Source organism: Alexandromys fortis, unplaced genomic scaffold (assembly GCF_014885135.2).
Source record: "Alexandromys fortis isolate MF-2015 unplaced genomic scaffold, M_Fortis_MF-2015_v1.1 scaffold_213, whole genome shotgun sequence".
Classification (NCBI taxonomy): domain Eukaryota; kingdom Metazoa; phylum Chordata; class Mammalia; order Rodentia; family Cricetidae; genus Alexandromys; species Alexandromys fortis.
Genome location: NW_026068093.1, coordinates 1,706,461 through 1,734,422, shown reverse-complemented (window position 1 = coordinate 1,734,422; position 27,962 = coordinate 1,706,461). Strand labels below are relative to the sequence as shown.

Below are 27,962 nucleotides of genomic sequence, written 5' to 3'. Positions count from 1 at the left end.
GCAGACATACACACAGACAGAATATTTTATCCATAATAAATAAATAAATATTAAAAAAAATTAAGAAAGCAATCCAGACAAATTTCATACTAAATCTGTGTCAGTGCCATCTGCGTACCCCACAAAGTTCTGGATGCACTGCGAATGGAGGACAGGAGCGCGCGCGATCCCACCTCCCCAGCGTCCCCACTTCCTTTCATCAACAAGTCCACAGCCTGATCTTGCTGATACTTTCCGTTTATTCCCGCAGTAGACAATCCTCTCAAAGTGCAACACTCCGCCAGTCTGTCACAGCCCCTGCTCCTTCCCCTCCAGCCAACACCTGGAAATTCATCTTGGTGCACTGACAAACTCCTCTGATGGACGAGTACTGCCACTGCCTGTGTCACAGGGAAAACACACACACACACACACACACACACACACACACAGACAAAAGGACAAACAGAAAGGCTCTAAGAGGAGCAGGGCCATGAAGGCAGAAGGGAGAACAGCCCGAACATGGCTTTCCCTTCCCTAGCAGCAATCATGCTGGTCACACTGGCTCCGGAGACCTCCATCTGTTTTGAGAACCGATGATACCATAACCATAACCTTATGTGGTATCTCAGCCTACCAGAGGCCCATGGAGTCAAAATAAACGGAGAGACTTCTCCAGTTCGTTTGCAAAGAATGGGTGGTGTGGCTAGACTGATCATCCGATTTCCCCTTTTAGCAGTTAGGCAGAGCACCTGAAGAACACTGGGCTGGAGATGTTGCCTGACAGTGAGAACCCTCACTCTAATGGGAGCAGGGCAGCATACTTTGGATGGGAGGGGAAAAGCCCAACTGTCAAATACTATGACCAAGAGGATGGGAAAAGACAAGCAGCTCTAGAAAACATAGGAGATTCAAATGTTTGAACAAATGAGATTTTAAAAAGGTAAAACAAAACATCTAACCACTAGGCCTGACACAGGCCTCATTCATAAACTAACTGCACATGTATGCATGAACACACACACACACACACACACACACACACACACACACACACACACACCAGAGATGCCCAAAGGAAGGCAAGTCCAAATGTCTGCTCTTTGGAATTTTTGAGGTGACCTGAGCACAGGCAAATGTGAAGGCCCCCTGCCTTAGCCAAGCTTCCAGAGGCAGCCTTTGTCTGAGCCCTTCACAGTCACCCCAGAAGGCATTCTTCAGGCTCCTGGAGTCTCACTCGTGGCTGGACGTCCTTCTTAGATGGCTTCACCCATAGCAGAAAGACCTCCCCTCTCGGGCCCTGCACTCTGGAAAAGGCATCCCCAGACAGCAATGACTTGGGGGGGGGCTCAGGAGATTGAAAGCTGGAAGAGTCTGATGGATATAAGGAGCTGCTGCTATGGTCAGAACTCCTGGGACCATGGCTGAGGACCGGGAGGCTCAGTGCTCTGCTTTAGAGAGAGGCCTTAATTTAAGGCACTGCCATCTTGGCTCCCAAGAGCCCAGTACTCAGAGTTACTTGAAGCTGCTGTAGCTGCCCACTTCTTACTTGATCTTGGGTGCTCTTTAGAACTCTCTGGCCTTAGGCTCCCAGAGTCAGCTCACCCAGCTTCTCTGATGAGGACATGCCTGCAGGAGCCTTCTGGGCATTGGGGATCTGGACAGTTTGTTTATATCCAGGCATCGAGGACCAAAAGTCTTTTCCAACCACAGCAGACAGACACAGCCATTAAATGAAACCATCCAGCAAGGCTGCCATTTCTTCAGACGTCCATGTCAGCACTGTCGGATCTATACAGAGTGTAATGTGGAACCAACCAGCTGTCACTTTCTCCTCTACGAGGGACATGCAAGCCCCACAGACCACGCTCAGCACACAAGTCCCACTCGTATGGGAGGCTGGGATTAGTCACTACCCTCAGCTCCAATCCCACACGAGGATCTACACTTTAATCTGGCTTCTGACTGAACTGCATTCTTCTCCAGCTTCTCTTGCAGGGCAGATACCAGCAAAACTAGAGCTGCCCAGGATCATGGTTTAAGTGCTGCAGTGCCTAAGAAGAGAGTCCCACTGAAGGGAACTGGAGGTGTAAGGCGCTAAGAACACAGAACCCTAGGCTGTCGTCACATCCTAACACACGTTCAGAGTGGTGGGCTTGGGGGAGAGGAACATACAATAACTTAACAGCAGAGCTGGAAGAGGCATTCGGTTCCTGGATGTACAAGCATTCATAATACTGATAACGCTCAGCTCGGACTCAGCACAGGGCACATACATGTGGTCGGTAATCAAGTCCTTTGTACAGCAGGATGCCAAGAGGCATCTGGATAGCACACAGCAAGAAAATAGCTGCACTCCTGCACAGAACCCCATTAAAAAAGTGTTTGTCTATTACAAAGTCAAATTTTCCCCATTGTTTCCTGTTTTATAAAGTCAGCAATGCTGGAAGGTGTCTAGCAGAGTCCGTCTTCCAGGAATGAGTGCAGAAGGGGAGACAAGACTCAGGTACAGCCCTTCAGTGAGCAGACAGAAGGACTGCCTGAGCCTCGCATCCATTTCAGACAAACACACAAACAGAAAAGGATTATTGCCAGCGTGTGCACTTTCACAATGTGATTTTTGTATTTCGAAAGCTTGAATTGTCCCTGAAAGAGAAAAAGGGAGAAAATAAGAGTATTCAATATATGGACCATCTAGATATAAACACACACACACACACACACACACACACACACACACACACACACACACACACGGGAAAGGACTTGACCAGTTCTCCAGCTCTCTACACCCAGCCCTTCCCTGCCAGTCTAAAATCAAACAGCAGCATGCCTTAAAAGTCCCCACAAAAACTGCCAGCTTTTTACTTGGAAAGGCAAAAGGTTAGTAACTCCCTAATGCAGGTGAAATATTAATGCATGCACATTCTCTCAATTGGACACTAGCTTTAAAAAGGGAGAAGCTTTCTGCTATTACGGAAACATCTCCAAGATCAACCAGCAATCTCTAGTACACAGCAGTGGGTACACAACAGCTATCTTCAGTGGAGGTGGGTGAGAAGAAAGGCTACATACATATTCATCTGCCTGGATATAATACTTTAAGGAACTCTGGGGGCTGGAGAGATGGCTCAACAGTTAAGAGGACTAGCTGCTCTTCCAGAGGTCCTGAGTTCAATTCCCAGTACCCACATGGTAGCTCACAACCATCTGTAATAGGATCTGATGGCCTCTTCAGGCATGCAGAGCATTCATACATAAAATATAAATATAATATGGAATTTAAAAAAAGGAACTCTGGAACATACAAAGTCACCTAAGGTGGGACAACAGGGGTCCAAAGGCAAGTGGCAGGTGAAACAGGGAGGAGGAAGACACAATCAGACCATGCAATAAACAAACCCCACCCACCACAGCCCACCCAGTTTAAAACAGAACAGCATCTCCAGAGGGTGTATCCTGCTACCAGCAGAAAAGCTTTTCCTGAAAGAGGAACATGGGATGTGGCCCCAGTATGGTCTTATGTGCCTTCTACTGGGTGCAGGCAGCCCTGACCACCGGTCTTGTCTAGAAATCCAGCCACAGCTCAGCAGCTCACATCACCTGAACCTCAAAATCCCATGGGTTTCTCTGGCAGGGACTTTAAGGTCCAATCAGCTGCTGCCCTAGCCCAGAGCTTTGAGTTTAAACGTACCAGAAACTCTGAAACAAACTCATTTCTCAGGCTTCTGAAGTCTATTCCTCTTCCATTAAAGGGTTGCTGTAGCACTTAACTGATCTTCCTTAACATTGTTACATGTAACTGGGCTTTGACAACTGGTCCAGAGTAAATCAACAACGAAGAGGGAGTATGCTCAGGGAGCCACATGGCAGTTCTCTACTGCCACTGGCTACTAAAAACAAGCTGACAGTGACCAAGAGCCCCACTGTTCTATATGCCAAGAGATGGGTGAGCTGCTCGAGGGAACTGGGAAGAAACTGATTTTATTTCCAAACTCCACTGGCCTTTCCCTAACTGACACACATGACCCTGTGGCTCACCTATCAACTGTTTGCGTTTGCATCTAAGCAGCTGAACACAAGGTTATTTGGCAACCATTGATTCCTGGAGTGTCACAAGAGGCCAGCAAAAGATGCTAAGGAACCTTAACCATGCCACAGAGGAGCACATGAGGAAGTGATGTTCAAGGTTCTTTCTGAACTCTTAGCTGGTGTGCTATGTCACTAAGCCCACATTTCAGATGACACCTTTTCTACATGTGCCACCTGCTAAACTGACCACAGGAAGTGTGCTCTGCCCCACTTCTTCCCTCTCAGACCCACCTCTGTGCCCAGACAAGGCTGGACAAAAACAAGTCTACTCTTGGGAAGACAAACAGGAAGGCGGGGCAGTGGGAAAGTGACCAGACTTTCCAACTCAGGAAGAGAGACAGAGGACTGTCTCCTGGGTAAGGAGATGGGTAGCTGAGTCTCTGGATCTAGCACAGGTAGGGGGCAGGAAGAGGAGCTCAGGGAAATAATGATCAGCGCTGGGGCTGGGCCAGAAACGCCCTTCCCTCTGTGCAGGCCACTGGAGAGTTCTGTTCCACGTTCCTTCAACAATCAGGCAGTAGTCTAGTTACTTCCCATCAGAGGCCTCTCTCTAGTAAGAAAACCTAAGCAGTCCTATCATCTGAAGGTCTGTTTGCAAGATGGAAAAGGAAGATTAGAAGAGCCATAACCCAGGAGCCTCTTCCCAGATTAATAGAAAAACAAAGAGCAATGAAGGTAGGTGGCAGGCTCTGCCAGGACAAGCTGAAGCAGGACGGCGGCAAGATCTATGGCAGTAGACCAGTCTTCCCCAAAGTAATTCTAGAATGTCTACTTTTCCCCTGACTAAGAACTACATTCAGTGGGGTTAGGTGACAGGAGAATAAGAAAGGAAGTGGCGGAGGCTGTCAGTGGCTTCTGCACTCGTCCTTCTCCTTTACCTTGGTTTGCTGTGGGTACAGGCTCTCTCTATGTGATCCTTGCTGAATTGGAACTTGATATATAGACCTGGATGACTTCCTGCCTCAGTTCCCTAGCGCTAAGATTATAGGTGAGTGCCATACACCTATTTGTGCTTCTGCTCTTCTAAAACAAACAACCACCAAAAACCAAATCAAACCAACCAATCACCCAAACAACAACGAAACATTGGCCATGATGTGGCGGTGTGTGACTGAGCGGTGTAGCCTGAGCATATGGACACCTGAGTATCCAGGCCCAGAGCCTGAGAGGAAATCAGCAGAATTCTTATGAATTCAATTATATGGTCTTGATAAGATCTCAGAAACACCAGAGACTCCCATTCAAACTGGTTTCTAACTTCATAGTCCCAGTTACCTTGGGGAAACTACTGTCCAAATACTCCCAAATGACTTTCTAATTTTCTTTGCTTCAAAAGTCATTTAACTCAAGTTCTAACTAAGGGAGGGGTTAACCCCTTGGGCAGAGGCGCACATCTCAGAAAGATGTGTTCCTCTGCAAGTGTCCGTCTCTGCACTTGTGCCAGTGGTAGCACCAAAGTGCCTGGGTCCTCAGGTGAATGCTGCCTGCCCCCTGCAAGTCTCTGTTCACCGTGACCTGCTACCCTGAGGACACCTGCCTCATCCCTGGCTATCCGTGGGCTACCCTGGTGGGTGGTTTTGCCGCCTTCTTCTCTCCTTGAAGAGTTGGCACAGTTGTAAAATCAAGGTTCAATGGCAGTGAATTTTAATCTCGTGTCTTACTAAACAATCATGACAGTGGCCCTGACAAGCAACACACATTCTTTTTCTGTCCATGCTAGTCCAGTGATCAGGTAGCCAGGGTCTACTCATCAACCTAGTGTACGTTCATTAAAAGCCACGGCTGCATAATCAAAGTTAGAGAAAATAGTCTCAGTATGTGTAAATATGTAACATATAAACATAGCAAGTAATTTGGGGAAAATTACAAGTTTAAGATGTATGCACGTATGGTTTTGTTTTTTGAGACAGGATCATGTAGCACAGGTTGGTTCTGAACTTGCTCTGAAGGGAAAATGACCCTGAACTCCTCACGCCCTTGTTTCTGTCTCCCAAGTGCTAGGGGCATATATATGAATCATCATGTTCATTATTTTGGAGTGGGGGCAAGGGTTATACTATGTGGCCCACTCTGGCCTTTTCAGTAATCCTCCTGCCTCTGCCATGTTGGGACTAAGGTGCCACCCTGCCCAGCTAGGATTATCTAAACAGCAGTTTTTCTATCAATTTTCTTTACAGATCACGATCCATTTGTATAGGGAAATAGCAAAGCAAGAAAGGAGCAGGAGGCTAAGATGCTGTGTGGCAGGTGTCTACATCTTGGAACACCTCTCTCATTGAAAGCAAGATCCAACCAGTAGAGATGGACTATGAGGTCTTTTCAAGTTTGTTACGGTACTGTGATGGGCGTTTAGGATTTCAGTTGGAATGTTCCTCACAGACTCCTCCTGAACCATCAAGTGCATAAAGACATGGAGGGCTACAAAGAGGAATATACAGTAGTGATCATGCAAAAATATGACTCTTCCAGACAAGTCAAAGGTATTTCACTTGGAAGAATTTAAGAGTCTGTGAAGGAAGAAGTCATTTAAAGTTTGTAGTTTAAAGAATTTAGGGCCGGGCGGTGGTGGCACACACCTTTAATCCCAGCACTCGGGAGGCAGATGAGATCTCTGGGAGTTCGAGACCAGCCTGGTCTACAAGAGCTAGTTCTAGGACAGGCTCTAAAGCTACAGAGAAACCCTGTCTCGAAAAAAAAGAAAAGAATTCACCCCCCCACCTGCCCCTGGGCTGGAGGCAGGGGAGGACACACAAGATTGCAACATAACCCAGGTAGGCCTTGAATTCACATGTAGGTCAGGTTGGCCTCAACTCTTAGCAATCCTCCTGCCTCAGCTTTCTAATTGCTAAGAGTGTAGGTGTGAATCACTATGACTGATCAAAACTCAATTTATAACAGAATCAAGCTATTAAAGTCGGGGTGGGGAGAGGGAGCTCAATGTGGTAGCTCATGCCTATAATACAACCCCTCAGGAAGTGGAGGTAGGAGGATAAGGGGCTCAGGGTTATCTCAACTACACAGTGGGTTCAAGGCCAGTCTGGGCTACAAAAACCCTATCAAAACAAAACAAGAGCTGGGAAGATAGCTTAGTAGGCAAAGTGCTTGCTGTACCAACATATGAACTTGAGTCTGGATTCCCAGAACCCATAAAAAGCCCGGCAGGATGGTGCAAGTCTGTAATCCTCATGTTCCGATAAGGAAGGTCTCAAACAAGGTGGAAGTGAAGGCAGACAGCCAAGGTGTTGTGTACACACACACACACACACACCCTGGAAACACCATCCATTTTCAGGAATCTTGCAACTAGTCCTCCTAGATCACACCACACCACACAGCACCCAGACTTGCAGTTGCCTGCTTCTATTTCCTACAGTGTAACCTCGTTTAGCTCATCTGAGAGTGGCAGGTCTACTTTTCTGGACACCTTCAATCCTTCTTGGGGCAAGAGGGGGCTCTAGATGAAGCAGCTACTGTAGAGGTTCATGGTGCCTGACGTCTGAGTGAGGAAAATATTCCTCTCCTTTCAGCTAAACTTACCCCGTTCCCTCTTCTAGAGACCCACATGGACTAGACACTCTCTTGATGAACTGCAAATACTCAGGTAGGCAGACACTGGGGTGGGCCCAGCCTTCCCTACTCTGGGTTCCATCTCTGTCATGTCACCATGGTCATAACCCTGAAATCCACCTGTCTGCTGACTTTCATCGTGGAAACCAAATTTACAACACTGTTTCCTCACAACTGACAGGTGGCAGCAGCAAATGAGAAACATACCTCTCACCTAACCCATACTGGGGCCTGTGGAACTGTCCTTTAGCTACAGAATATTGGGAGATGGCTTAAAAATGGCCATAGATGAACAAAATAGGACACTATGGTGCAGTTTCTCTCATGAAAAGTTACCATCTGAAGAGAGCTCAGATCTGTTGGTGCACAGAGCTAAATGGGAGCAGAAGCGGGAAGTCTGCTGACCTGAGACACAGGACCCAGGGAGGCAAATGGGAAGGGCATCCCCTTGGGAAGAGGGCTCCTATAGCTGAGAGGTAAGTCATGGGGTTACAGAGAAGGTAGACAAGGCCCTACCCTGAGTGTGAGAGACAGAGGGGGAGCGTCCGATCAGCGGCCGCTGCTGTTCACTAGGCCATGAAACTCCTCCCAGGCCCTGGTAAACCAGAGACAAAAAAACAACAGCACATTCAGGTCAGACGCTTTGAACAGAGAGCAGACACCATCAGCCCACCTCCCACTTCGACACCCTCCATGCTGACTGGAAACACAGGGAGCTGGGTAGAGTGGTGAGGTCTCAGCAGCTTTCTTCTTAGACCGACAGGCAGCTGGCATTTTTGGCTTGCTTTCCTTAGGAAGTCTAGCCTTCACTACCCCCTTGAGGACTTGCCAGTGTTCCTTCAACAGGGTCAAAGGGGGGCCACTGAGGTCAGAGTTGAAGCTCAGCCATGCCCACAAACACGTCCATCTTGCTTCAGCAAGGGCACCCGTCCCTGCCTTTGCTGCACTGGGTCCAGGAAACAGGTAGTGGAAGCCATGTTTCTTCATTGGGCCTGACCCTGAGGGTAAAGCCAGGGATCCACCAGCATTATCACTAAAGACGCAATCCAGTTATAGATCATGTTCGCTGTTTTCACCTTTCTAACCTAACCTTCTAAACTTGAGATGCTAAATATGTCAGAGTCTATCTGATTCTGAAAACACCCATGTAAATCCTATCTTTAGAATTAAGATGTGTGGGTCATTGCAGCTAACATTTCCAGTTAACACAGCCCATTACAACCGCATGCCGATTAACACATTTTGGTGAACATAATTTAGAAATGTGATTAGGAAGGAATTAGAAGTGGGAATGGAGGGGCACACACTCAGCTCACAGCACAGCCAGTATTCCACAAACAGGTCGCCAGGCGCTGCTGCACGAAAAAGGAGACTTCAGATCCCCCAGTGTTCTGGGATCTCTCCCCACCCCATTTTCTCGCATTTTTGTCCTACCCACTTTTCAGTTTGAAAGCAGTGATTGTCCTAGGCACTATATATCACACTCAATGCCAGTCTAGAGTTTGCTAATGTAGACCACACTGGCCTCAAACTCAAGAACTCTGCCTCCTCTACCCCCCTATTGCTGGGATTAAAGGCTGTACTACCAGCCCAGGCAACTATTTCATTACCAGGCACTATAGGCAGTTTTTCTTTATTAAAAAAAAAAAAAAAAAGGAATGGTGACCTGGGTAAAGTGGGACACACCTTTAATCTCAGTACTTGGGAAACAGGATGGTGGATCTCTGTAGAGTCTTGAGGTCAGCTGGTCTATATAGTAAATTCCAGGATGACCAGGGCTACATTGTAAGATCACGTCTCAAAACTAAGTAAAGTTATTAAGGACTACGTAATGTCTGTCCCAGTTTCTTCAGTATTTTCCCTCTGCAAAATAGCAGTATTTGTTTTCCCCCAGAATATTATCAAAGCTACTAGTTTATGAGAACTTACTCAAAGGGAAATCTAAGGCTATTTAGGAAGCATGCCAGAACTTGTCAGCTCCAAGCTTTGTGGAGACAGTGATGAGTTGTACTCTGGGTTCCTAAGGGACACTGGAGAGCTCCACTACGAGTGAAAACTCAATGCTTGGACAGTGACCTGGGAACTTCTCTAACAGCAAGATTTAACTTCCACTGTAAGTAACTTAGAGGTCAGCAGGGAATTACAGAGCACGATTGAAGTCCATCACATTTTTTCTTTTGTTTCCAGAAGGCTCCATCCTTACTACATCTGCCTAACAACAGATCACTGGGTGCAGATCTGGAGATCCTTCCAGTACACTCAATAAACTAAGCTCAGACATGGAGACTCTGGGTTTGGAAACTTCCTTGCATGGACTCAGGAGAAATATAACACTTGGTGTACTTACTCTTACTCTCATAGGCCAACCAGATGGGACTTTCTAGTTACTTTCCCTTCCCTTGGCATCCCAAGTACATTAGGTAACATCAAAACTTCCTTCTTTAAAGTTATCCTAGTCACGTGGGAGACCGGGGTTCGATTCCCTGATGGGGAGCCAAAAATAAATAAATAAATAAATAAATAAATAAATAAATAAATAAATAAATAAATTTATCCTAAAAATTGTTTTATGCTTTGAGCATCTAAAAACAAACCAGAGATTAATGCAGCCGACTGGGAATTCTTTTTTTTTTTTGGTTTTTCGAGACAGGGTTTCTCTGTGGTTTTGGAGTCTGTCCTGGAACTAGCTCTTGTAGACCAGGCTGGTCTCGAACTCACAGAGATCTGCCTGCCTCTGCCTCCCGAGTGCTGGGATTAAAGGCGTGTGCCACCATTGCCCGGCTCCGACTGGGAATTCTAAGCAGATCCAGTGACAGCAACTGATCCCATCTCACTTAGCAGAAAGCAAATTCTCAGAGGGACCTCATTTATGTGTAAGTCCATGCCTCCCTACCCCTGCCCAAAGCCTACAGGCACCACTGCCTTGTTCTCAGCCAGCCCTCAACATCTAGAAAGGGGTTCAGCCACCTGCTAAACTGGGCACAGGGTACAATGCAAGGCTAGGCAGCCATTAATCTAAAGTGGCCCACTACCACCAAGTTATGACTGAACTATGACAGAGTGAGTGCACTGGCCCTCATATGCATATTAAAGCCCAATGCTGAAATACAATGACAGCCAACCAAGTAAAGTAAGTCTCTACATTTGGCCTGTCTCTCTCCTTCTCTCTTATTCTGCAGAGAAATCCCATCAGTCTTCTCCAGCACTGTGCTCCATTATGGGAAGAAGGCCCTTTTGCGAATCCAGACCAGATGCACAAGAAATCAGTGAGGCAACTCCAAAGAGCAATTTTCTCACAAGACAATGCTGTGTTAACTACCTTTGAGTCAGCAGTACCCTGGTGGCCCCAGAATTCTGGTTGCTATGAATTTTCTCCTCAAATAGAGGATGGAGTAAGCCATTTGATGTGAGGACCCAAACCTATGAAAACGCAAATCTGCTTCATGACGAGGAGCCATGAGCTAGGCATGAACTGGGCACGGTGGCACACACCTCTAATCCCAGCACTCTGATGTGAGTTGGGGTCCAGTGTGGACGACATGGCAAGTTCTAGAGCGGTGACCTGGCATGAACACAAGTGAGTAAGCTCTGTCTTTCTTTGGAATAGTGAGCAGCACAAGGACCAAGCAAAGGAGCTTGTCTGTGGGGCAATGCTGCAGAAAACCACAGCAGGCAGGTGATCAGGGAAGGCTGGAAAGACACACAGGTGACAGACACTAGAAATTGGCTGAAACACAGAACAGACAGCTGGGGTAATGCTTGAGTGAGGAAGCTGAGCAACTCCTAAACACATGCCCTTCACTCTTAGCTGCCCTCATCTCCAGAGGACGTGGGAGACAGCCATTACTGCTGGTGTTCTCGAGTCTCAGCGGATGCTGGGAGCCACAAGGAAGAGACCAAGGCAGCCGTGCTGACACCTCCCCAGTGGCCGGCACCTGAAGGGGTCTCACCTCAGTCTGCTGCTGATAGGCACCAACTCTGGAAAGTGGCATCAAGTTTATTTGCTGGCACAGCTATAATGCACACGTACCCCACGGTGAAAGATAAGGTCAAAGGCCCAAGAAAGCCAGTGTTTGACATGTGCTCAACAGACGACAGGCTTTCTGCATCCCAGCAAATCTCCTTTTTCTAGATACGTCAATTTGGAGAATGTGATGAAGCAGCACTGGCAAGAACATTTCCAGAACACAGAGTCTAAGGTCTCACTGTGTGTTCTGTGGAATCCTGGGTCACACAAAGACCAGGATTAAGTCAGCCAGCTGGTATTAAGGAGTGTGCTGCTGATAGACTGGACGAGGCACTCTGGAAAACTCAACCTTGTAGTTACTTCCCACTCAAGCAACAAAAATGCTTTTTAATTTTTAGTTTTGGGGGTAGCCAACAAAGCTCGCTGAAACTCTCCATGCAGAGTAAGTCCTGAAAGCCAAGCTGCACACACACATAAGCAAAGCCATAGTACTCACAAGGCAAGTGTACATTCAGATTACCTCAGGGGTAAATTTCCCCAAGATGAAGGCACCTCTTACACTAGAACTGGCACAGTACCTCTGGGCTAGGAGGAGGAAGGAAGGGCTCTCACCAAGCAAGACTACCAAAGAGAAAGACAATCTACTCTGCAAGGAAAGGGAGGAGGCTGCCAAGCGGCTTTGGCACCAGAGAGAATACCCCATTAGCATAAAGCAAAAAAGTATGTATGTACAGCCACAGACAGACAGAAGCAGGGCTTTAGCTCCAAGCAAGAGATTTCTATGAACTAAAAGCAAATGGAAATTAGCAAAGAAAAGTCAAGAATACCTCTTCTCCAACCTTAAGAGACTTTCAAGCTGGACCTGAACTCAGCTGCTACTCTGGGCCAGCCATCGGTCTAACTGGATGGAAACTAATACACTTGAGCACCAGGCAGTCGGGGCTTACTTTGTTAGATGTCATCTCCTTATGTCACACCGCAAGAGTCCAAGAATAAAGTACCATATGATTACACAATAGGCTTGTGGATTCCCTGAATGGCCCTGCATGGAGAAGTCTGTGTGCCATCCCTTGGTAATGGTGACAGTCAATCCAAAGGCCACATCTTGATGCACCATAAAGAGCAAGAGCATGAGACAAGCTGGTTTAGCACCATTTATTTGTGATCTCAGCTGTTGTTGGAGCTGCTGCTGTCAGCCTGTTCTCAAAGCATAACATGCTCTTCCGTTCCTCTTGTCCAGGACAGAAGGGTCTTCCAGGTGGCACGCCAACAGAACAAGAGACTCCGATGACGCCAGCTTCAATGATGGTGCCAGAGAGGGAGAGTGTCATGGCACATTCAATCGCGGCTTCCAGAGGTTTTGAAAAAGGAGCCTTTGGGGGCCCAGCCTGCCTGGCATTCTAGTGGAAGTGCAAAAGGTAGCTCATTGGGAGAGGAAAGAGAATGGGGAGCAAGGGAAAGTGACATCTGGGTCTTGAGGAGGGTGTTATAGCTGCAGGGCAGGAGTCCCAGAGGCTCTAAGTCCTGGAAGGACTTGTTCATGGGATTTTATAAGTCAAGATGAACTGCCTCCAGGTATCAGAAAGGGAGAACAGTGGGGAGTGAATGGAACGACTTTTCCCTTTCCTAACCAGGTTAAAAGGGAACCTAGCAAACAAGAATCCTAGGGAAAGATGCAGACCTTTAGAGCTTGGACTAAACCTGGCAGGAGGGCAGACACTAGTCTATCCTGCAGCAGAGAGTAAGACAGACCTACTCTAAGAAAAATAGCAGTGATACAGGATTGCTGAGACAAGCAACCAGGTCCATGGGAAATGAGTGCTGGTCGCTCCAGTGAGTCAGAGCTAGCCATCGGATATCAGACCAATTCCCATGGCAGTACTCCCAGTTAAAAACTGGCACCTAGCTGGTAGAAGCAAACTCCACCCACAACATCATATGTGAACGCATGGGAAAGAGTCTCACATAGTATTCCTGCTGAACACAACTACTGGCTCACTATTAATTTTGAACAGGAACGGCATGATTATGACATTGTACTAATGATGACAGCAATAATACTTGGCCCTGTAAGAGCTTTCTTGCTCTAAGGACCCTTAGTTATAAAGATTAAACCAGCCTTACCACGCCTTACTATTTATTCCTGTATTCTTATCTTATAGCTGGAGAAACTGAAACAGAGAGGTAGAGACTTGCCAAAGGCACATACTGACTCAGGGCCACAGGAGACAATAAACATAAAGAGACCTGACTCCTGGCTGGCTTTCCATCCTCCTTTGAGACAATCTGTCAGCCACTTCCCTAACCTATTTATAATGACCTGAGTTTATCTCTGTCACTAACCCTGAAGGAGCAAGCCCTTACCAGTGATTCTCAAAGTAGACAACACCTATTGTCTTCTTTGTCCTGTGACTCTACCTTCCTTCCTTCCGTTCTCCTCGCTCATAATCTACCCTACTTCCTCTAGACTTGAGTTCTAAACATAGAAAGTGGAGTCACCATCCCTGATAAGAAGTCAATCTCCCAAGACAAAGAAAACAGACTAAAGCTAACAGGTTAAACAGACATGCAAAGGTGGGGTCAGGGTGGGCAGGGAAGAGGAGTTTATTATTCAATCAAATTGTCTTCAAAAACAGCCATTAAAAAAAACCCGAACCTCTGAAAGAGCTTTGTCTTTCATTTTAAAATAGTGATTAGCATAGGAAAGATAAGACAGCCTGTAAAAATGAAGCCAGCCCAGGCAGGAAAACTGGGGTTCTGCTTCACAACCCCTCACAGTAGGTCCTTGGAGCCTCACTAACAAGAACTTCAGCAAGTGGCCAAAGCCCTACTCCACAAGTCAGTGTCATGTATGACCACATGTGTCTGGGCCCAACTATGGAGCTACTTCTGCTAAGCTCAGGGACCTATTCCCCCCAAACCCCCCAACACGTACTTGATGCTGTCGGTGTGAGTTTTGTATTCCATAATGGTGTTGGGAGGTAGGTTAAGCACGCGCCGAAGAGTATCCCGGATTCGGGCTGTGGTTGCTTGGTCGCTGGCGGTCTTATTCCATATAGAAATAATGTCCTCCTAAGGGAGGAACAGAATGAATTATCAAACCACCAGAAGCAGCAATGAGAGTAGCAGTGGCGACACAAGAAAGAACACAGGCCTGGGCTGACTTACCTGAAAGCGGACAGAGACCACAGCCCCGCAGATCTCCTCCCCAACCATGAATTGCTCCCCCAACATGGCCAGGATTAGATTTTCCCAGCAGCGAGATGCTAAGCCCTTCCGAAGTCGAATAATCCACTTGCCACCATTTTTATTTGCATCATCCTATAGAATGAGAGAAAGCAGAGGTGAATACTGGTCCACAGTGTCATCTTTGAATACCAAAGGAACATCTCTGAAGACCAGGGCAGTCTGGTCACATTCTAATTCAACATTACTTTAATATCACTGAGAGACGAAATAGGAGGGAAAAAAGGCATCCTTGATCTAAATCATTTGAGAACAACTAACTAACTAACTAACTAACTAACTAACTAACTAACTATATCTTTTAAAAAGAATTCACTTTTGCCAGAACAATTATTTCAGGAACCCAAGTGAAATAATGTCCCGTTTTAAACACAGACCATAACCACCATTTGCTAAAAGCTCACTGTCATTAAGTATCAAGTACACAGACAAAAGTTCAGATCTTAACTCAGACACAATCTAGTAGAGGAGACAGACAACAAATTAACCACAGTCACACAGTCTAACGAGTCTTACTGTAATATGCACACATGACAGTGAGAGCATATGGCTAGAACCCTCAGAGGAAGCACATACACTGGTCGTGAGGAAACACTTAACATGTAAAGCAGGTGAAGGATGCTGAGGGCACTGGGAGGAATATGTCTCAGAGTCAGCGATATGTGAACAAGGGCTGACTGCAGGGAAGGAAAGATTTTGATATCTTCTAGAACATTTCTCCTCCCTAGAAAATGCTCTGGCACTAGAACATGTGTTGCCCAAGAGTGATCTCTGCAAAGAGATCAGAGCTCACCTCTGGGTCTGCTGTTACCAGCTTTTTCTTACCTCTTTAATCTTCTACCTACTAAGCACATACACATAGACACAAGTTCTATGGGAACAAGAACATTTTAAAAAGCTTTTTACCCCTGTAACAGCACCATTTAAGTGACAGAGCCTATGATGGTCTCAGGAGCCTATGATGGTCCCAGAGGCTCATATATTTGAATTCATAGTCAACAGGGAGTGGCACTTTTGGAAAGAATTAGGATTAAGAAGTGTGGCTTTGTTAAAGTAAGTGTGTTTCAGGGGTCGGGGGGTGGATGTTGGGGTTTCAAAAGCCCACGCCAAACCCAGTGTCTCAGTCTCTCTCTCTCCCCCTCCCTCCCTATGGATCAGGATATTCAGCTACTGTTCCCCAGTGACTGCATGCCATCATGGTCTCCGCCACTATAATGCACTAAACCTCTGAAGCTGTAAGCAAGCCCCAACGAAATGCTTTGTCTTGTAACAGTTGCTTTGGTTATGATGTCTCTTACAGCAATACAATAGTAACTAAACTAGCACCATCTTTAAAGTCATCTTGCAGCCACAACCCAAGAATACATGCAATTGCATCAATGCCTTTTCCTAGAGGTACAGACTTCCAAAATTTATCAAATAAGGTCACAGCTTCAAGAGAAAACTTCAAAATGGTTTTCATTTTGGTAGGGCTTAAATTAGAAGAAGAAAAGAAAAAAAATCTGCTTTCAAAAGTCCTCACCTCCCACATAGGTTTAATTCCTTCTTTGAAGAGATGAAAGTCACTGTGGCCTGTCAGGTCCCCAGGACGTACCATGTGGCTGTAAAACTTCCAGAACTGCTCCACCTGCAGAAAGAAGAGCCAAGGTACAAGAACTTTTTCTCTTCTTTGCATGAACACAAAGCTGTGTTACTGAAGAAGAGAAACATGGGAGACACTGCCCCAGCTATCTCCTCTGGGGGGCACACTTCATTTGGAGTAGGGTAGAAAAAAGTCTATCATATACTGTATTTGGTTTGAGACATGGTTTCTTATTTAAGAAACTATGTCTGGCTAATACAGTTTAATCAAAGGAAAAACAAAAGAAAAAGAAAACAAAAATACAACATACAACACTTTGAAGATAAACTCTGGGGATGGAGAGCTGGCTCAGGGTCAAGTTCACTTGTTGACCTTCCAGAGCACCCAGATTCAATTCCTAGTACTCACAGGGCAGCTCTCAACCACCTGTGATTCACAGTCCCAGGGGATCCAATACCCTCTTCAGACTTCTTTGGGTATTGCACATATGTATTGCATAGATATACATTCAGCCAAACACTAAACTAATACAGATAAAATAAACCTAAAATCTAAAAACAACAATAAAAAACCTTGGTGAAAAATGCTGGTCTCAGCTAGCAGCAAGTCGCATCGACATACCTCCTGCCACCATGCAGTAACAAAACCAGCTTTTTGAACAACTGAAACCCTTCTGTATAAGGTAAGTCAATTACCACAGGGCTGCACTTGCCTACACTCATAGAGCCAAATCTTACTTTTTTCTTTTTCTTTAAACAGAGTCTTTCACTGCAGCCTAAACTGGCCTAGGGCTAGGGTTTCTATTCCTCCTCTCAGCTTGAAAGATTTTTTTTCTCCCTGATTTACCTTAAACTTCTGAAGAAAACTAGATTTCTATTTTTCTTTCAAATATATTTATGCACTTGTAATTCACCAGTATCCAGGAGTTAGGCGTTTGGGATCATCCAGATGAAACTATATAGTGAGACACTGCCTCAAAAACAAACAAACAAAAGGGCTGGTGCTCAGTGGTTCATTTCACGGCATCCACATTAGGTGGCTTACAACTGCCTATAAATACAACACCAGGGATCTGATGCTCTCTTCTGTAGACACTCAGCAGGCATACACACACACACACACACACACACACACACACACACACACACACAATTTACAAACAGTTAACAACAACAAAAAACCCAAATCACTTATACTCATCATTCTGGTCCCCTGTGATCTACAGAGGCCACCTGTAGGCACTAGCAGTAAGGAGGCACTTTAGGAAGTGGAGACATAGACAGTTACTACTAGTAACTATCAAGACCACACTCAAGAAATTGTGTAGCAGGAAACAGGTACTGGCAAAAATTCAAGCCCCTGTTAAATCTAGATAGCAAGAGAAACTGACTTATCACATGAAACAGTTGTTTTCTCCAGCTGCCTTCCAGAATAGAACATGTGAAATGTCTTCTATATTTCAAAGTCAGAAACTAATGCCATCTACAGGATTTTAAAGCAATACTTCATCTCTGCAACTGCTAGGTCTATCTGTACATACAGTAATCTGGAATATTAAGTGGTCATACACATATAGTGAGCACTAATCTAAGCTTTTACCCACCCTAACAATTGAAAAAACTAAGTAAGCTCATGAGAACCAAGGCTTACTGTGAACTAGGAATGGAAGGATGTGGTGGGGACAAAATATATTAATTTCTTAGGCAAGAATCATTTGATGGTTAGGTCTTCAGATCTTACAGACAAAATACACAAACTTGTATCCAAGCCAAGAGAGATAAAATAAAAAAGCTTAAGAAATAGCATTAAGGGGCTAGAGAGAGATCTCAGTAGTTAAAAGCATACACTGCTCTTCCTAAGGAGCTGATCCGATTCCCAGCACTCACATCAAGTGGCTTATTATAAGTGCTTATAACACCAGATCTGATACCTCTGAATTCTGTCTGTGGGCACCTGCATCCATGTGCACATACTCCCATAAATAAAATAATAAAAAGAAATAGCATTAAACTTTGAAAGATGCCTTTTTTAAAAAAAAAAAAGATTTTTATTTATTTATTGTTTTTTTGAGACAGGGTCTCTCTGTATAACAGCTCTGGCTGTCCTGGAATTCGCTTTGTAAATCAGGTTGGTCTTGAATTCACGCCTGCCTCTGCCTCCTGAGTGCTGGGATTAAAGGCGTGTACCACCACCATCACTTGGCTAAGATTTTTATTTTTAATTATGTGCTTGTGTGTGTCTGTATGTGTCTGTGTACATGCCCTCAAGCTGGGAGCTGGCATTACAGGAAGTAGTGAGCTATCTGACAAGGGTGCTGGGAATGTGGCTTACAGCTGCCATTCCTCAGGAAGCTGAGCAAAAGAATCACAAGTTCCAAACCAGACTAAGGTCTAGCAAGACCCTGTCTCAAAACAAACAAAATCACAACTTGTGCTGGTGCCTGGCTCTGTGATAGGTGGATTCCTACCTTCTCAAATGTCTGATGAGAAAAGGAGCTGCAACGACTCCTAGAGGTCTTTTCTGAGTCACTGAGTAGTATTTTTGGCTTGAAGTGGAACTTTTGAAAAGCCATCTTTTTGGGCTGGAGAGATGACTCAGTGATTACGAGTATTTGCTGTGCTTCCAAATGACTAGTTTGACTCCCAGCACCCACAATAGGAGGCTCATAACCACCTGTAACTCCAGTTCTACTGAATCCAATGCCCTCTGAGGATGCTTACAAGTATGTATGCATATATACACATACACGTCAACAACACTAAAAAAAAATAACCTTTAGGCCAGATGTGGTGGCAGAAGCAATAAGATCTTGGTGAGTTCAAGGCCAGGCTGGTCTACATAGTAACTTCTAAGTCAGCATAGTTAGACTCTGTCTCAGGAAGAAAGGGAGGTGGGGAGGGAAGGAGAGGAAATGGGGGGGGGGGCAAAAAAAACCCCAAAACCAACCAATCAAACAACACCGGAGCTACTGCTTTGGATTTGAAAAAGGATTCATTATCATTACTTCTCTGGGAGGGATTATTACCATAGGCCATTTCTTTCTTTTAGGTTTTTCATTGGGACAGGGTTTCTTTGTGTATCCCTGGCTGTTCTGGAGATTGCTTTGTACGCGTGGTTGGCCTCCAACTCAGGGATTCAATTGCCTCCGCCTCATGAGTGCTGGGATTAAAGACATGTGCCACCATGCCTGGCTACAAACCATTTCCTAAGGCCGTGGATTATGACAGCAGACTTTAGGCTGTATTATTTGTCCAGTGCATACTGAGGGTATTGATGGCAAAACTCTTAAAATCACAAGGAAAGAAAATAAAAACAAAATCTGCTTGTTTCCTTGGGGTAAACTCACATTTCTTTTTTTACATTTTTTTCTATATAGGAGAGAAAAATGCAAGACATAATTACAGTTATTCCAAACTAATTTAACAGAACCCCGAATGAAAACGTTTTTCCCAGTTCTTTCTCTGATCCTCCTGTTTAATCAATTGTTCCTAACATAGCAGCTGTCACAGTACATGGAAACTAGTCTAACATTCCCACATAACAGATAATCAAAACTTCTCTGATGGCTTCTGTGTTAGAAATAAATGGATAAACTGGATGTGGCAGTTCACATCTGTAATCCTAGAACTTGAGACAGGGCTGTGGCAAGCTCCATGTCAGCTGGGTTACACAGCAAGACCCACGCTCAGAAAACCGATTCTGCACACAGACTGAACATAGGGGTGCAGGAGAATCTCTGTTGAACAGGACACACTGGTATTAGTTGTATGTAGTTAAGGTCTCTGAACTTACAGATGTAGTAAAGAGCCAGGAGCAAAGGTAAGGGTGGGCTGGGGTGAGAAGGAGCCCGAGCACTCTGTAGTGATGGCATCCACAAATTTAACAGAATTTAATTTCATGAGGGCAGATACCATATACAATGAAGCTGTGTCTCTCCTATAACAACTCTGTATATAAGGACTCAATAAATACCTGCTCAAATAAGGGACTTCAAAATAAACACCCCCCTTTCTTTTTTATTATTTTGCATTATGCCTTTCTGATCAAAGCAACCATTCTCATATTTAGATTATCTAAATGTTACCTGTGGATACTAAAGATAAACCTAAGAACTGAACAAACAGGATCTTAGGAGTGCAAGCCAGTCTAGTAAGGAAACCAGAATGTTTAACAGGTTACTAAGCTAGTAGACAGTGACAGAAGCGCAGGGACAAGTGCCATGCCAATGGACAGTCCACTGGACTAAGTACTCACCGAGGCAAAGGTACCAATCTGCTTGATGTTCTGCTCATAGCTCTGTGAGCTGGTGGGACGGCCGGGGGTTCTCCTAGAGTACCAGAAGGTGTAGTTGTACTGCAGGGGATGTTCTGCTGGTCCAGGGACAACAGCCTGGGAAGTCCAGAAGGTAAGTTAATTCATGGCATTTGTCACAAGGACATGAGTCCAAACATTTACTGTATTGCCCTTTTTATAAGATTTAGTTTTTTTGTTTTGTGTGTGTGTACACATGCACATGCGCGTGCATGCACGTGGATTGCTTGTGGAGGCCAGGAAAGAGCTTGTAATTATTTGGCATGGGTGCTGAGAATCAAACGCTGGTCTTCTGTAAGAATGGCAAGTGCTCCTAACTACTAAATCATCTCTTCAGCACCTTGTTTTCTAAATTATGATTATTTTTCTTATCATGTATACGTGTGAAAGACTAAACGTGGGAGTATGCATGCCATGGTGTGTCTGGAGGTCAGAGAACAATTTTCAGAGTTGGTTCTTTCCTTCTCTCTGTGAGATCCAAGGACTGAACTCAGATCACCAGGCTTGAAGCTGAAGAGCCATTTCTCTGATCCTTAATAAACATGTTACAGTGTTACACTGACTAGACATGGTGTTACAGATCTTTAATTCCAGCACTGGGAGGCAGAGGCAGACAGATCTGTGAATTTGAGGCCACTCAGGTCTTTTACTCCCTAAGTTCTCTCTATCCCAAGTCACTTTTTAATGTGTACTACTGCTGACCGAGGAGTCTAAAATAGCAATGTGTAGGATTGAATTACTAAGCGGCCTTTAAAGAAGCACCAGTTGAGAACCTTGACTCCCCCATCTCACATGAGAATACTGTAAAGCAACTCCAAGACCCACAATAGAGAAAGTTCTAAGTTCCAAAATTAACTCTATAGTCATTTCACTATTTAAATTTTTTAAAACTTGTAATTCTAACTGCATACTAAGGATTCACTGTGACATTTCCATATATGCATCCACCAGGCTCTGGTCACACCTAGTGACCCATGCACTCTTTGCTACCCTCTTCTGTCCTCTCTATACCTTTCCCCTTGTGTTCAGTGCTAAGAATTGAACCCCCAAGTCTCACGATCATTTCGTGTCTCTGTAAGTATACTTGTGGTCACGAGAGTATGCACATGTATGTGCATATGCACAAGAGCACATGGAGGAGGGAGTCTCTCCAGCTCCCTTGACCTTTTATTTTTAGAACAAATCAAAGGTCCCAAGAGTACCCGCCATCAAGTTCCTCTGCCATCTTTAGATACAAACTCCAGGAGACAACCAAGGCTTATAGCTAAAGGTAACTACACCTGAATTACAGCCCAAAACATACCTTCCTCTTGCCGCTGCTCTGGTTCTTATCTCGTTCTGTTTTTTCCTTCTCACCATCTTTCTGTGTGCTGTTTTCTTCATTCTGATCGTGGTCTCCACCGTCATCATCTTTTAAGCTAAGTGGAAAAGCAAATTAATGTCATTCCATCACTAAACTATTCTTGTTACCTAACAAAACTTTAAGGCCACAGAACTACCATGTAACTAGTCCAAAGTCACTCAAATCATAGGCCTATGAGATGTATCTGTGAAAAGGGCAAAAGGGGAGGACTAAGCAATAACTACCATTAAATTAGCTAACCTGTGATCCCCAACCATCAACCATCAGTCTTTCCGTTTCCCATCAGCAGCATAACAAAGCAGTTAAAAGGGTGGTTTTTGTTGTCAAGAATAAGTCAGTAATGAGAATTTCTGGGCAAATAATTCCTTTGACATCTGAAAGTTAAAAACTTGCCCATCTACATATATTGCTCATTCTCTCCTTCCCACCTCTCTCCTAAGTCTTAGGTCTATTTTCTTCTCCAGTCATTTAATTAATTATTAATTTCTAAATGGGACCAACACAAATCTTTCCTCTGTTTTCTAAATGTGACTCTGTTATTTAACCTGTATTCGTAAGACTCTCAATTGTCAGCTTCTATTACCTATCCTCTAGAATAAAGTACAACACCAAGTTTTTCAGAAGACTTTAGAAGCTGAGTCATGTCAGTGCCATAGTCCTCTCCTCCCCAGCAAGCTTTCTCTATGACAAACACCTTGCCTCCAACTCAAGGAGCCATTTCCTCCCTGACTGTTTCTTTCTCAAGATCTATTTATTTGTGTGTTTGAATGTTCTGTCTCCATGCACACCAGAAGAGGGCATCAGATCCCATTACAGATGGTTGTGAGCCACCATATGGTTGCTGGGAAGTAAGCTCAGGATCTCTGGAAGAGCAGCTAGTGCTCCTAACCACTGAGTCATCTCTCTAGCCTGAGTAAAAGGGTTTCTTCAGAGTAGTATCACTGGCACTCAAAACAAGATGACACTGACTAAAGGTTAAATTAAAAAAAGGAGGAATGGAAGTGTTCTTGTCTCAAAAGTTGAGTTAAATGTGAAAACACCTAAGACCCACCAGATGCAGTCAAAATCAAACAGGTTAGGGCAAAGATAGGAGCACCATTTGCTTAATTTGGTATGATAGCTCAGTAGATAAGGACACCTGCAGACCTGAGTTCAATCCCTGTAACCTATATCCTGGAATGAGAACCTACTCCTGCTAAGTTGTCCTCTGACTTTTATACATATACTTAAAAAAAAAAGGGGTGGGGGAGAAAAAAATAGAACTTATAGCTGGGCGATGGTGGCACATGCCCTTAATCTCAGCACTTGGGAGGCAGATGCAGGTAGATCTTTGTGTTCAAGGCCAGCCTGGACTACAGAGTGAGTTCCAGGACAGCTGCAGAGGAACCCTGTCTCAAAAACAAAAACAAAAAAACTCACAAAACACAAAAACAAAACACGAAGAGAATAGCATTCACTCTAGAATTAGACCCTTCACCCATCTGTTTTCTCCTGGATCACTTCTGGGCTCTATGACAGTATATACACATAAACAGAATCGGGTATTTTCAAGACAGTTACCAGAAGCTCAGATATCATCCTACACAGAGACATAAACATGGTGTACAGCACTGTACATTTGGAAAGTGGTAGGGTTTTTGTCTATAAAATCTTTAATAATCGACACATAAAATTCACCAATAAATAGTAGGATGGATGAGCTAGCTATGTTGGGGTGCCTGCTCTGCCCATGTGGCAGCCATATTGTAGGGGATACTCAGGTAGCCACTCCCTGTGATGCAGACTCCCTATTCCCACTCTGGTCAAGACCCAACTAGGTAAGGCATAGGAGCAAAAGGCAGTTCAGTCTGCCTAATAACCTATTCCTCTCTACACTGATTTTATCAAGGAGAGCAAAGACCAAGGATTTAGACACTGAGGCAGCTATAGGGTCCATGAAAGAAGCAAGACTTAGAGCAGTTCGAGAAAGGGAATGGAGAAGGGAACTGATGAGCACGGCCATCAGAAGCACCATCAGTGCTCATGAACTTCCTTTCTTGAGTAAACTTGTATTGTTTAGCTTCCTTTTCAAAATGAGCCTGACATGGACAAAGGTCCGTGGATTAAAAATTACCAACATTAACCAAGTATCTCACTAGCTACCAGAGTGCCTGTCCTCCAAGAACTGTGGAGATAAGGCATACAAAGCCTTAACCTGCTGCAAAGGCCCATTCTGTTTCCATGTCCCAAAGCATCTTCTGCTTGTTACCAATGAACCCCTTCCACTCCTGCTGTGTCCCCCTAAGTGCAGTTCCCTAATCTCTGCCCACCCTACCATGTTTGGCATATAGTCATGCCTCTACTGCTGGTTTACTGCCTTTCAGGACTCACTTTCAGGACAACATTCCCTACTTTCTCCCAATATAGGCTAAATCAAATCAAACTCCCCAGTTTTGCTCTTAATACAAACATATTTGTCTTAGCTGTACTGTCAAGGCCAATCAAGAACAACTCTTCTGTGGGCACACCCTAGAGATACGCACTTTTGTTTTCTTTTCTGCTGCTAATCTCTACTATAGCCTGAGGCTCCTTCATTAGGTTTTGGTTCAAGAAAGACAGTCACCTAGGATCTCCCATTTTTGCCAGCTCCAAGAAAAATGTTATGTTCTTTTCCTTTTTAGTGGTTTTCCTTCAGTCACTACTAGGAAACAGAAAACAAAAACAAGTCAGAGAAAAAGAACAATGCTATTATCATTCTAGGACTCCTTTCTAAGCCAGCAAATAGGAACCTTAATGGACTGACTTCATTTTGCGTCCTCATGCTCTGGCCTTTGTTTTAGTTTTGGTGAGGCTGGTAGTAGACCCCAGCACCTCCTTCATGGGAGGCAAGGGTTTCATTTCACCAATGAATGACAGAAACAGTCCCAGTACTTTTCTTTTTCGGTTTTATGAGATAGGATCTCTGTGTAGTCATGGCTGTCCTAGAGCTCACTATGTATACCAGGCTATCCTAGAGCTCACAGATATACATCTGCCTGCCCCTGAGTGCTGGGATCAAGGGTGTGGTGTTACACCACACCTGACCTGCTTCTATTTCTTGAAGAAGTTGTTAACTAAATAACCCACTCTCTGTGCCTACACCTAAGGCAAAAGTTTTACAACCAACTTTTCAGAAGCTGCTATTCCAGGCTTGAAGCTGGATTTGAGCCAAGGAACAGTCACACTGAAACAGCAGCACTCCACAGACTGCCCAATTTATGTCCAGACTAAGTGACAAGCTTCTGTTCAGGTATTTCCCAACACCTTCTGAACTAGGCTTAATTCTGTGCAGGTAAGAACTTGATCTAATTCTGCACTATACCTCTAGCATCAGACACAAACAAAACAAATATGTTGAATTAATAGATCTCCAAAATCAAAATGATATCAAATTGGGTGGTTTAGAAACACTTAACAGGCCAAAAGCTAACAACAGAAAGGGACTGTAAAAAATGGACCAAATCAAGCCTGGCATCTAAAAATGCAGGATCTGAAAACCAAGTTTATCATAGTTGGTACTATAATTCTTGAGAGAGCATTTTAGGGTTTTACACATTAATAACAAGAAAGGCAACTAGCCTGGTGGTGGCGGCACATTCCTTTAATCCCAGCACTCTGGAAGCAGAGGCAGGGGGATCTCTGTTGAGTTTGAGGCCAGCCTGGGAAATTTCAGGAAATGTAATAAATCATGCAGACTCCAGATATGAAACAATAGACTACAACCTGCAGGGTTTCACGTGAGAATCCGAAATGACAAAACCAAAACTAGGGGCAAGGGTATATGATCGCTAATTGCTAATTTCAAATGAAACCAAGCTTTTATTTTTTTCTGCAAGTTAGAAGGCAGATGTTAAAAAGACCCACTCCTTAAAATAGCTAATAGTTACATGTATTTAAAGCCACCCGGCAAAGTGTTGATCAAGGCACCATGAACAAAGCTGAGCTGGGCCTTTAGGCTATCTTGCACTAGTAACTTAGCCTTGAGGAGCCTAAGATCTTTTCTGCAGAGTTATCATAAAGAAGGCAGTGGGAAATAGAGGACAACATGACACATATAATAGGAAAGCAGAAGGGGGGAACCAACTAGATGGGGATCAGTTAGAGGAGAGAGACCATGGGGAGTACAGTAGGGGACAGGAAAGAATGAGAACAAAGTACTAATACATAAATATGAAGGAACCATAACAGAACCTGTTACTTTATGCTAACCTAAAAAAGCTTAAAAAAAAAAGGGTTAGAATGAAAATGGCCCCATTGGCTCACATATTTGAATGCTTTGTCACCTTGGAGGGGAACTGTCTGAAAGGATTACAAGGATTAGGAGGCATGGCCTTGTTGAAGGAGTCCTAAGGTGTCTTAAGACAGTGGCCATTGTAACCACCCTTATCTGAGACAAATGGCCCAAAAACTATTTTCTTGGGATGCAATTTGATTTGCTCAAATAAGAAAAGGAAGGATGGAAAGGCTGCAGATTGGAAGCTAGGAACTGCAGGACTTAGGATGGGAGGCCAAGAGGGTTGCTCTCCTGCTGGGCTCAGCAAAGCAGCAGGCTGGAGAAGACAACTGCTTTTCTCAGAAAGCGAGAGTTCCCTCAGCCACCATGAAGAGCTGCGAAGAGCTGCTTTGCCGGCTGGCATCCCAGTACTTCCTGCACACCAGAAACACTGCAGCTTCTCCACCTAAGGTGGTTCCACTTGACCCTCACACCTCGTTATCAGCATTTTACACAAGGACCTCTAAGCGTTGTAGAGTGTGCTCTGCTCTTTTCAGGTGGGTTCTAACCACTAGGGAACTTAGAGCAAGAGTTCAGAGTGGGGAACTTTTGTACTGGCAAAAACATTTGGTGGGCGCAGAGCTGAAAAAAATGTAGGCCTCTGAAAACATTAAACAAGGAGGGAGCGTTACAAAAAGGAGCACTACGGAAAGATACAATTCTTGTGAAATACTAATTTAAGTGCTGTTAAATGAAAGGAAAATTATTTTTAAATGCAAAAAGATATCATCATTAAGAGGGGAATGCTCCTCCCTAAACAGTTTTATATTTCTTCTCTGTACTTCCCAACTGTTCGGAGCTGGAATTAGGGATGAGAGTGGGGACTTGGAAAGAATGCAGCAGTGGGCAGCCCCCTAAGAGTTGGAAGATAGGAACTAGGGAGGGGGTGGGGCTGGGAGGAAGCAGAAAGGATCTCAGATGAAAAGCATTCCGTACTAGAGAGGCCACAGTACTCAGTGCGGCTGCCCCATTACCTCATCGCAGCTGCCCAACGCTACGACACGGGCTCTGTTACAGTCCCCGCTTGCAGAAGACAAAACCGAGGTTCAGAAGGGAGAGGTGACCTTCCCAGGACACGGAGCGAGTGCGGGTGGGAAGCCGCGTTCAGAGAGAAGGCAGCAAGGCTGCGGAAACAACCGAAGCGCCGAGGTCCCGCCCCTCCACGCCGCCGGCAGCCCGCACCCACCAGGGCGGGGCGTCCGAAAAAAAAATCTCCTTCCGGGCGGTGCGGCCTCCCCTCCCCTCCCCCGGCCCGCGCCGCGCCGGGGTCGGGCGGCTCAGGGGTCCCGGCGACCTTGGCCGCGCTCTCCCGGCCCCGTCGGGCCCGCGGGCGCAGGGAGGCTCGGGCCCCGGCGGCCCGGGAGCAAGCGGCTCGGCTGAGTGCGCGCCCGGCCCCGGCGGGAGCGGTCCCGGGGGACGGTTGGGGGAAGGGGCCCCGGGGGCGGCCACGCGTCACTCACGCGTCGAACTTGTTGTTCATCCTCTCGCCGCCGCTGTCGCCACTGCCTCACGGAGTGACTTCCGCTCTGCCCGGTCCCTTCGTCAAGGGCCCGGCTACTTCCGG

The 27,962-nt window shown here is 45.2% G+C and overlaps 1 protein-coding gene across 7 annotated transcripts; it reads right to left on the bottom strand.

Annotated features, from left to right (window-relative positions):
* Window positions 1-202: 202 nt before the first annotated feature.
* Window positions 203-27,962, bottom strand: Eif4e2 (eukaryotic translation initiation factor 4E family member 2). 7 transcript variants are annotated; one of them, XM_050123152.1, is made up of 8 exons: window positions 27,859-27,962; window positions 22,048-22,162; window positions 20,688-20,822; window positions 16,374-16,478; window positions 14,774-14,926; window positions 14,541-14,677; window positions 8,155-8,233; window positions 203-2,625 (listed from the first exon to the last, which is right to left on the bottom strand). In XM_050123152.1, the coding sequence occupies exons 1-7, from the start codon at window positions 27,876-27,878 to the stop codon at window positions 8,188-8,190; spliced, it is 711 nt and encodes a 236-aa protein (XP_049979109.1). In that variant the 5' UTR covers window positions 27,879-27,962; the 3' UTR covers window positions 203-2,625; window positions 8,155-8,187. The 7 variants fall into 7 exon arrangements, with proteins under 7 accessions (XP_049979109.1, XP_049979110.1, XP_049979106.1 ...); XM_050123149.1 differs by lacking the exons at window positions 203-2,625; window positions 8,155-8,233 and adding exons at window positions 9,279-12,902; window positions 24,710-24,787 and having other exon boundaries at window positions 27,859-27,876; XM_050123148.1 differs by lacking the exons at window positions 203-2,625; window positions 8,155-8,233; window positions 27,859-27,962 and adding exons at window positions 9,279-12,902; window positions 24,710-24,787; window positions 27,373-27,852.